This window comes from Juglans regia, chromosome 2 (genome assembly GCF_001411555.2).
Source record: "Juglans regia cultivar Chandler chromosome 2, Walnut 2.0, whole genome shotgun sequence".
NCBI lineage: Eukaryota > Viridiplantae > Streptophyta > Magnoliopsida > Fagales > Juglandaceae > Juglans > Juglans regia.
In genome coordinates, this window is record NC_049902.1 from 4,296,096 (window position 1) to 4,308,224 (window position 12,129).

The window sequence follows — 12,129 nt, forward strand, 5'->3', positions numbered from 1 at the left end:
AAAAAAAAAAAGATATTGTCTGCTTATAGAACTGGACGTACGAGACAGCCTGGCAATTGGTATGCGGTCCACGACAAATGTACGATGATGTACTTCACGTTTTAAGTACATCGTGGGCACAGAGAAATGTTGACGAATAAATTAAAAAAAAAAAAAATCTAGAGTAACCGATATTTGGTCCTGATTTATTTATTTATTTTAACTTAAAAATAAAGAAAATATTTTTAATAATGTTTTGAATTTTTTAAAAAAATATTTAAAAATATAAAAATATTGTTCTTCTTGGGACCGGTCTCATGCTACATCTGCTAAAAAAAAAAAAAGGTCATACTAGCGGGCTCTTGTGTTTACATCGGGATACTGTTAATTATAAATTTTTTGTTTTTTTTTTTAATTTTTTTAAGTAGTATTTAATATTCTTAATTATTAAAAATATATATATAATTTTATTAATAATCACTTTCTTAACTATTAAATAAAAAAAATTAAAATACATTAGCGATAAGATTGAGCGATAAATTTATAGGATTCCACTAACATTTAAAAAAAAATAAGTGTTAGGTATATATATATAATAATGCAACGTATAGTTTAATGTAATATGTTAGATTTATTTTATAATAATTTTTTAATAAATTATATTAAAGTAAGTGAATATATAAATTATATAAATTTATTATCTATATAATTTTTAAGCATACACTTTTTATTCTATTGAGACAGCTCATCATTTTATTTATTTACTTAATTATCTCAACCCTCCACATACCATATGACTTTAATTGTATCGTATTATCTTTATAATCATAATAAACCCACTCGATTTTTTAACATTAAGATTAAAAAATTGAAGGAAAATAGCTTCCTATCATGGGTTTATGATGAACAATTCAACAAATTAGAAGAGAAAAAGATTTTCATTTTTTAGAAAATCTTCAAACAGGATGCGGTGTTAAACTCAATTTTACACCCATTAATAAAAGTGGACACGCTATCTTTCTATGGTAACTACTGTAAAACTACTCTTATGTAATTGTATCAAACTCTCAAGATTTTCTCTCTGTTCCCTACTCAGTCTCTCTCTCTCTCTCTCTCTCTCTCTCTCTCTCTCCCCTCACTTGGGTATCTGTTATTTTTCTTCGTTTTCCCACTGATCTATAGGGAGACTTGTAGGATGTTATGGCGCTCAATGTAATATCAGTGTAAGATTTCTGTTGCCCAGAACGACACTTCCCCAAACTTCTTCCTTCCCGATCTGAGCCCCTAACATAGGATCTTGTTGGTTTGATCTAATACTGACGCTAGTGCTTCACATGACAAGATCTTTTTTCTTTTTGCATCTAATTTTCAAGAAGGGCCGATTTTTTGGATTAATTTGTATGCGTCTCTGATCTATCAATGGCATTTAGAATATTTTTTTGTTGTATTTTAGAGTAATTCTATATACAATCGTGAAGTACGAAAATACCGCGTAATCGTTTTGAAAAAAAGTTAAATCTACTATTAAAATATTAATTTTTTTTATTTAGGTCTCATGTTTTATTCAATTTATTCAAAGTGATTACGCGGCGGTTGTATAATTCACGATTGTAAATATCTTTTCTCTTTACTTTATTATCATTTTTTAGAGCTTGATTTTGTCGATTTAGCTGAATATTTTTCCTTTAGATCAAAGTAATTATCAGCTCTTGTATTGGTTTAGATGACCTAAACTTTGGGTTCCTCGAAAAGTTGATGTTTAATTTGTATTTTTTAACACGGTACTTTTCCATTGGATCAAGCTTAATCGGTAGCTACCTTGGTTTTTACTAGAATTTCAAGTGTTTTTGCTTATTTTTTGGGTGGGTCGTCCTTGTGTTTTGCCAATATTGTTTAATGAGCTTATAGCATTCTTATCCGGTTCTCAATAATATTTCTTAAAATTTGGCTAAAAATTACACTTCTTATAATTCTCTATTAAATTTTACTCATCTTTTCAAAATCTCCTATATTCTATTTCTTATTCTTTCTTTATTATTTTTTTCTCTTACTTTCCTTTATATTCTTTCTTTATATTCTATTAAAATATAAGTTTAGAATAAAAAAATCAAAAAAATGATTTAGGTTGCGTTTAGATGTTGAGTTGAGTTGAGTTGAGTTGAGTTAAGATGATAAAATATTGTTAGAATATTATTTTTTAATATTATTATTATTATTTTAAGATTTGAAAAAATTGAATTGTTTATTATATTTTGTATTGAGATTTGAAAAAATTATAATGATGAGTTGAGAGATGTTTAATAACCAAACGAAGCCAGGATGTGTATAGTTACTCCCCAAACTTAAGAGAGTAACTGTGCACATCCTAAAATCAAAACTTAATTTAGGGAACCGATGTAGATGAGTTTTCTTCACTTTTTTTTTTCCCTATAATTTGGCTAAGGATTAGTTGTAGGGATGCGGTCCATGCGGATGGGGATCCTCTTAGTGGTTCAATCCACTTCTTTATCTATTTTAAATCATTTTTTCCTACTTGTATTTTTGCAGACTCCATTTCTACTAGTCTAGGCTGATACTATGCTCATGAAGTGAGTTTTGTTACTTCTTTTCTTTTCCAGCCTTCGGTGCTGGTGTTGAGGAGAGAGAGAGAGAGAGCAAATGAGCGGAGAGAGAAAACCTTGACAGTGTGTTTGTCACTCATCCGGCTAGAAGCATCACTCTTTCATTTTATAATGGTTATTGATTTTCTGTCACTCTTTCGTTCTTACCTCTTAGGCCCATTTGGATTGGTCACGTCTCATTTCATTTTAATATTTAAATAGTATAAATATAAATATTTTTTAATTTTAAATTTTCAATATTTTTTTTAATCATTACTTAATCATTATAATTTTCTTAAACTTTCAATTAAAATACAAAAAATAATTTAACTTTTTCAAATCTTAAAATAAAAATCATATTAAAAAATTATATTCTTACAATATTTTAATTTTATAATATTTTTATTTAACTTTTTCTCTTTTTTATCAAAATCTCATAAAATATATTAATTCAAATCATTTCACTACTATTTACAAATTTCTCGTCACATCTCATCTCAACATCCAATGCCCAATAAACCATTGTAGTTTTGGTTGACACCATAATACATGAATACCAGTGTACTTCTTTTCAAGGCCACTAAAACCTTTTCATGACCATTTTGCCGAACCATTAATATATCTACATACGCAGTTTATATTATCACTTTATAACATTAAAAGAAATCTCGTATAGGTTGTAAAGTTTTTCTCAAATACTCGTTAAAACTCAAATTGAATTAAAACTCCATATTAAGATATAGATTTAAACTAATTGATCAGTCATGTTCACTCAGTCAAGCCTCAAGTGAACTCTCTAGTTAATCCTCACTCGATCATAGGCCGTCCGAGCCAATCTCGAGTTGGTACTCGCTAGACTAATGATCGAGAGATCTTCAAGCGAAGTCTTTAGATTGGTCCTTAATTTTCTTTCCGAGCTTCTCCCCTTTTCAAGTCATTCTTGTCCTCTAAGCACTTTTATGTTTTTGATGGTCATGCACTTTGCATCAAGGCCGCATGCACACTACAAGGAAAAAGGCTTTTACCGGCATTTTTTTATGTGTCGCAAATAAAATCGATGCAACTAGCCACTTTTTTTGACAGTTCAAATTTCGTCGTTCACAAATAGCGCCAAGTAACTTCTAAAGCGCGAGTTAACAATAATTTTCTTTTTCTAGCGATATTTCTCTTTATTACGGCGACTTTTATGTCGCAAGTAATTGTTCTTTATCGTGTCGGCTATTTCTTTCGATAAAGAGGATTAATTACGGAGATTTTTTATAAAACACCGCTAAAAACCTTAAAGTAATTTTTTTTTTCAGAAAAATTCTATACACTACACCACCATCTCACTTTTATCCTATTATATATTATGTGATATATTTATTATCATTGGATGATAAAGAATCATCTAATAAATGATCATTTAATAATGATAAATATGCTACATCATATATAGTAGGATGAATGTAGAATGGTGGTGTGGTATATATAACATTACTATTTTCCCTTCCCAAATCGAAGACGCCTTCTAGCAATTCAGTGTTGTGTGATTTGTTCCCTGAATCCTAAGGTAGGAGTAAGAAAATCTCGAGCCCAATCTCCTTCCATTGTCTTCAAATCGAACACCGCTGGCTCTAGTATGTGTTTTTTTTATAGTTATTTTTTATAGAAATTTTTTTAATATTTTTTAATATTTTAAAAAAATAAAATAAATTTATAATATTATTAAAAAACACTTCTTTAATCATGAAGTAAAATAAAATTATTAAAAAATATTTCTTTAATCACGAAGTAAAAAATACTCCATAATTATGAAATATTTTTTAATAATATTATAACTTTCTATCTTTTTTAAATATTTAAAATTGTTAAAAGAATCTATAAAAAAATACATTAAATAATATATAATAGAGCCAACAATAACTCTCAACGAGTCACCAACAGTAACTCTATCAATATCCTTTCTCTAATATTATTATTAGTATTGTAGAAAAGATGAGATCATGACAGCTTCATGATTACAATTTAAAACTTTTAAATGGACATCGTTAAGGTAAAATGTACGTTTACATGCAAAGGACCTGTTACCTAGCGAGCCGGCCAGCATTTATTGTTAGGCATACTGCTAATTAAAAATTAGTTATTTTTTAAATTTTTTTACAGATTTTTTTTAACATACTTAATTATTAAAAAATATATATATTTTTTATTAATAGTTACTTTTTTAATCATTACATAAAATAAAATACATAAACAATAAAATTAAGATTTTATTTCTATTCGTAACTCATTTCAATCTATTTCAATTTATCTCATCTCATCATTATAATTTTTTTAAATTTTTATATAAAATATAATAAATAATTCTATTTTTTTAAATTTTAAAATAATTTTTTAAAATTTTTATATAAAATATAATATATAATTTAATTTTTATTTTATTATTTATAAATCATTTCAATCCACCATCTCGAAATCTAAACCGCAGCTCCTCACAATCTCATAGGTTCAAGCATTTTGCTTACAGGCAATTACAAGTTTTGTATCGGTGGTATCGTGTGCATTACGTAACCATCCACCGTCTTTAATTATTTCATTAAAAAAGAAAACTCTCCATTATTTTTATATAAAATATTTGACAAGACCTAAAAGCAAGATTAAGGTAATTTAAAGATTAGAAGGACGACCAAAAGTCCGTCCAAGTTCTGCTTTATATGCTATCACGCGTGCTATAAATCATGTAATCACGCTTCCAATTATGTATACATGTATATAGAAAAAAAGTTACTTTGCCTTCTCATTTTGACCTATTTGACTGTTGGTCAAATTTTTTTTTTTACTTAATAATTAAGAAAGTATTTAATTTTAAATATATTTATATATTTTTTTTATTTTTTAAAAATATTTAAATATATTAAAAAAATATAAAAAAAAAATAATAGACGATATATCCAACGATAAGAGTGAGACGGCAGAGTAACCCCACTCATATACATACATACATATATATATATATATATTAATATATATATGCGATAGAAACAGTTTTGAAATGTACAATTACATACATTCATTTTAAAAAATTTATCATTAAAAAATAATTTTTTTCCGTATAAAACTTAAACTTACCTACTTTTTATATGCGTGATCCACGAGTTAAAAGCAATTGCCCGAGGCCCCCACACCACTCAACTTACTAATGATATTTATTAAAAAAATAAAAGCCCTTAAATCTTCTAACAACTAATATATATTGATATTATAATTATTTAGAAAATAATATAATTAGAATGCCCCCAAGGAATTAAGAAACTTTCTAGCAAAGATAAAAAAAGACTCTAAAGAAATAAAAACACCTAGAAATACTATTTTTGATTAATTAATTTAAAAAGTAATTAACCTTATAATTAATTAGTTTATATAAGAGAAAAGAGTTTTTAGAGTCATGTATTCAAGAAAATAACCTTAAAACTAAATGAAGATCAACAAAAGCAATTACAATGGTTAGTGTATAAATATTACATAATAAAACAAAAGTAAGAATTTGTTGTATTTACTATTTATGTTCAACATATATATATATATATATAATTGTTTATTACATTATTGTGCCAAAATAAATTATAAGAGCAAAGCTTCTAAAGTTTTTATCTTAGACCTCAATATTGATTGAGCCAGTACTACGTACTACTCCTGCCTAAGACTATATAAATCTTGTAATCTTTATTTTAAATAATCATGTTATCTTTAATCATATTACTGACGTGGCATATTAAATATTTAAATGGCAATCAATTAATATATATATAGACGACAACGGTCCACGTACGTACGTAGTTCATCCACTACGCATGCATTGAACCATGCATAAGAAATGGTCATGTGGGATTTAAAGTTGTTTTTCTCTTACGACATTTTGCCTGCCAATTACAAGCATGACTAGACGTTGTTCCTCATTGCCCAATGTCGGCATACCCATTGATCAAGCCATAAATCACTCCAACGACATCAATACAGAATGTCAACATCCGAAGATCAGTGTCATATCCGGCCGGCATCCCACAATTTACGGGATAGTATTTAAAGCTTCATGTGTATGTATATATATTGTACTGGGTTGTATTATCAAATTCAATAAAAACAAGATACTGATCTGTTTTACCCAACTACTCTTGTTCACTTCTATCAAATATAAAGCCATATATATGCATGCCAGCAAGAATACTAATCAATCGTCACTAATCTTCAGGATCATCTTCTTAAAATAAAAATAATATTAAAAAATAATATTATAATAATATTTTAACTTTATAATATTTTTATTCAATTTTTTCTTTCTTATATCCCAGAACTCCATAAAATATTTTAATTCAAACTATTTCTAATTCATCTCATCTCAATTTAAATATCTCACTATTATTTACAAACCATCTCAACTCACTATCCAAATCAAGAAGAATGCTTCAAAATAGTTGTAAATAATAGTAAGATTATTTTTGAATAGTACTAAAATAATTTGAGATAAGATGTTGTATTGGGTTTTGAAAAATGAAAGAAAAGAAGTTAAATAAAAATATTATAAAATTACAAAATTGTTTGAATATGATTTTTGTTTTAAAATCTGAAATAGATATATAATATTATTTTTTGTATTTCGTTCAAAAATTTTAAAAAATTATAATGATTAGATGAAAAAGTTAAAAATTTCAAATTGTAAATTATTTTGTACTTGAGTGATGTTTGGAAATGAAATATTTGAAAATACTTGAGAATAATTATTTTTCCAAATAGGTCCTTAGTTTATGTATTATATATGTCTTTTATTTTAGGCTGCGTTTGTATGTTAAGTTGAACTCAGCTGAGTTGAATTTTTTATGAATAGTAATGAGTTGAGTAGTGGAGAGAATTATGTAGGGACCATCTAAACTGAGTTTAAAGTATGTTTGGATGTTAATATGAGTTTAGTACTTTTTATGAAAAATTGAAAAATGTTGTAGGTCCCACATATAAAGATGTTTTAACTTAAAAAAAGTTGTAGGTCTCACGTGTAAAAATATTTTGAGTTGGGATGAGTTTAGTAATTTGAGAGTTGGATATTTAGATTTTAAACTCAACTTAAAGTTAGATTAAAATCAACTTAAAGTTAAATTGAAATCAGCTGAGTTTGAAAACCAAACGCAACTTTAGAATGCTATTGTCTAGATACCCTGACATTTTAATGTTTTCTAAATTGCTACATATACATCCATCGTACTTAGTTTGGTTTGATTTGTCCCCTCCCTCCCTCCTAAATCATATTGAAATTATGGCCAAAGCTCATTTTTGAATGGTAATTAGTTTTAATGTATTGCTCTTTTTTTTCACTACTGTAATTGTTCAGAAATGATATCAATAGTCATAGAATATGCAAGTGACGCACACTCTTTTAAAGAAATGTAAGTAGGTATAATACTCATATTAAAAAATTAAATTTTTAATAATAGATCTAATTCTTTTTAAAAAAAAAAAAAACGTGACCCTTGCACAATGTATGGCTATATGTAATATTACGTGTAAGTGTTTTACATAATTTGCTTGTGGAGAAAATTATTTGAAAAGACTACTCAACTCCAGCTTCATTTTTCAAGAGTGAAATTGTTGAAGAACATCTATACACAAAATCTATGAACTCTCCTCCTTGTCAACAAACTAGGCTATATCGTCAGCTGTTTTTTTTTTTTTTGGTCAATATTAAAAATACTTTGATTATTTTGATGTTTCAACTTTATTAGATCGTTGAGCTCATGTCAAGCCATGACGATCGTTGTATTGCTGACATACCCCCAACAATATTCAATTACTAAATCGGAAAGCAATGAAACATATGCATTGAACACATTGTACTTGGACAGGTTAATTAGAGAACAAGTCGTAATTTACTTGTTGGTATTTTTTTAATTATAGTATTATAATTTATAGTATTTTATTCAATATAAATACTTTAAGCTCTTTCAAAATATATATATATATATATAAATAGTTTAAAGATGCTCAAAGATATTGTCTGCTTAGTGAACACTAGATATCGATCCTGAAGATTAGTGACGACTAATTACCAAATACTCTTGGTGGCATGCACTTTCGTGTGTTGATAAAAGTCATGAACTTGTACTGTTTGTAATACGAATATTACTAATTACAAGAAAAGCAATTTTAAATTCTAATCACATAGCTTACAACGACTAAGTTACATTATATTATATATATATACACACTTTTTTTTGTAAGTGGACCCAACTGGACGAAAAACAATACACACCATACCACATGTACAGGACCTACTATACAAATTCAACATGCAGAACACCCTTTTTTTTTTTTTTTGTCATGGTGAACACTTCCCCAGAGAACTTCCTATACAAATTAAGCATGCATGTAGAACACTTTTTTTGTTCTTTTTGGTTATGGCGAACACTTCTGCAATAAATTATGCAATGTAAATCTTGCAAGCTGGTTGGACGTTCCTCTGCCGATTCCTCACACCAATTTCCTTCCCTTCCTTCATAACATGCTCCAAATATGACTCAATGATTAGGTCACGATATCTCTTATGAAACGTGAGCATGTACGACATCGTGGTCTCCTGGCGAGGAGTATAGAAGGATCTTGATGTTTTGACTTCTTGTTTTACCTCCCACCAAATCTTAACACCACGAAACTCATCTGCCACGGTTTGATGCGCATCCAGGCTCAAAACCACTTTGCTGCTATCTTTACCCAACTCTGCTTTGAGTCGTTTAGCTGTCTTGGGAGCTTTGGTGCTGAGGTAAGTCTCAACAGTTAAATAGGCATCGCTACGCTTGAACCGATCTTCTGAGGCCTCAGAGAACGAAATATTTATGTAGGGATTGAAGTAGCTGATGATTATGCTTGTATATTTATTGAAGAATTCTCGAAGCTCTTTAGGAAAATATTGTGGATAGAGTGTCCACAAAAGCATGATGCTGCCTAGGGCAGAGATCACAGATGCCCACAACTCAGTCACAGTCGTTGGCGACATTGTTGGTTTTGTTTTCGTGGGGAGGGGGAGTGGGTTTTTCGAGATCTTTGAGGTCGGAAGGTTTTTCTTGGTACACGTGGATTGAGGATGTGTGGGGAATCAAGTGAAGTACAAGAACTGGTTGGGGATGTGGGAATCCTGAGGACTCTGCAATCTGCATGGACTTGCAGTGTTGAATTTAAAGGCGGTAAGTTGTCTTTGATGGGAAGTAAAGTCCGTTAGGTTGTTTGGAATCAAACCTCACTTTTAACTCATTTTAATTTATCTCTCTCTTCGTTATAACTTTTTTAAATTTTTATATAAAATATAAAAATTAATTTAAATTTTTTAAATCTCAAAATAATAATAATATTTTAATAATATTTTATTCTACTATTTACAAATCATTTCAACTCATTTATAAATCTAAATCACCTAATGAGTAATTCAAGTATTATGTGAATAATAATAAAAAAATAATAAATAATAATAAATAATAATGATATATTTTGAGAGTACATGAAGTACTCTAAGTATCCAAATCTAACTAATACATGAGATAAGATGAGAAAATTTTAGATAAAAATTAAATGTTAAATAAAATATTATTTTTTGATATTAATATTATTTTAAAATTTAATATAATTAAATTATTTATTATATTTTATATAAAATTAAAAAAAATTATAATAATAAAATGAGATAAATAAAATTATTTGTATACGAAAACGAGGCCTTAATATTGGAGGAGTACTCAAGGACAGCGGGCGGTCAATATAATTGGAAAAAAATATATGTGCGTGAAAGGTACGTTCCATGTTTCTTCCCATTCCATGCTTTGATCAAGCAATCTTCCACTCATGAGATCAAACAAAAGTAGCCAGCAAATTGTGTTGGCCCACATTATAGTTTTTAAATTGCTATATATATATATATATTTGAATGACATTAGAGCCACCGCTCTCAGTTGGGAGCTACTGTTAATGGTTTTAAGATTTTTATTTTTTTTATATTTTTTTAATGTATTTTTTTTATATTTTTAAATATTTTTATAAAAAATAAAAAAAATTATAATATTATTAAAAAAGTACTTATTTAATTATTAAATAAAAAATAATAATAACAAAAAAATAAAAAAGTATAGTAATAAAAATCATTGATAAAAATAGTATTATATAAATATATATATGTCTGTTTATTACTTAAAAGTCGTTATATATGTACTGTTCATTATTGTTTATCAACAGTAATAAACAGTACATAAGTTTTTTTTGCAAGTGTTAATATGTGAACAGTATGAACAGTAAATAAGTTTTTTTTTTTTTTTTTTTTTCACGTTTGTTTTGTTTTTCTATTTCTTTTTAGGTTTGTCTATATGAATGTCAATGTGCGACGTAATATCACAATCGTGAGTGGGGAATGAGAGAGAGGGAGAAATAAAAGGTGGGAAAAAATATTAGTTTATAAGTTTTAAATTACAACTCTTCATCTTTAATTTTCAGATTTAATCTAACGATAAAAGTTTAAATATTGATTTAAACTAACATAAAATAGATAATTAAAATACTAATTTTTTATGATTAAATAAATGATGAAATTTTACTGTATATTTTTAAGAAAAAAAAACTATCAAATTAATTTGAACTTTTAATATAATTTAAATTTTATAATCAATAATAAATATAAATAAATAATAATTTTATTTTTATATATTAGATTATTTTTTTCTTCAATTTGATAGATGTGGCAAAGTTACCACCTCTAGTGTGTATATATATATATATATATATATATATATATATATATAAACACATCCATCGTTCCTAATTTTGGTTTGACTTGTCCTCGACCTCCTAAATCATATTAAAATGATTAGTTGTCGGAATGAATTATTCTTGAGCTGGTACTGCAACTGTTTTTACCTTTTGGCAAAAAAAAAATCATATTGGCCGAAAGCCGCCTCCATAGAGTGTTTATTAAAATATATATGCATGATTATACCTAATTTGAGTTTGATTTGTCCACTCCCTCCTAAATCATATTAGAATTATGGTAGAATATATTATTTGCTAAGGATTGGTTTGGATACTAGGCCTAGTTTGGATAGAGATATTTTGATCTCATCTCATTTCATTTTAATATTTAAACATCACAAATATGAACATTTTTAAATTTTAATATTTTACTTTTTTATCTAATAATTACTTAATTATTATAATTTTTTCAAATTTCCAAACAAAACACAAAAGACAATTCAATATTTTCAAATCTTAAAATAAAAATAATATTAAAAAATAATATTATAATAATATTTTAACTTTATAATATTTTTATTCAATTTTTTCTTTCTTATATCCCAGAACTCCATAAAATATTTTAATTCAAACTATTTCTAATTCATCTCATCTCAATTTAAATATCTCACTATTATTTACAAACCATCTCAACTCACTATCCAAATCAAGAAGAATGCTTCAAAATAGTTGTAAATAATAGTAAGATTATTTTTGAATAGTACTAAAATAATTTGAGATAAGATGTTGTATTGGG

General features: G+C 27.0%; 1 protein-coding gene across 1 annotated transcript; it reads right to left on the minus strand.

Moving 5' to 3' along the window:
- Positions 1-9,027: 9,027 nt before the first annotated feature.
- Positions 9,028-9,600, minus strand: LOC109016289 (AAA-ATPase ASD, mitochondrial-like). Its single transcript, XM_018998710.1, has one exon. It carries the CDS (start codon positions 9,598-9,600, stop codon positions 9,028-9,030), a length of 573 nt encoding a protein of 190 aa, XP_018854255.1.
- Positions 9,601-12,129: the final 2,529 nt, after the last annotated feature.

Bases quoted from the DNA above. Each gene is read 5' to 3' on its own strand.
- LOC109016289 (XM_018998710.1), bottom strand. From the start codon at position 9,600: ATGTCGCCAACGACTGTGACTGAGTTGTGGGCATCTGTGATCTCTGCC.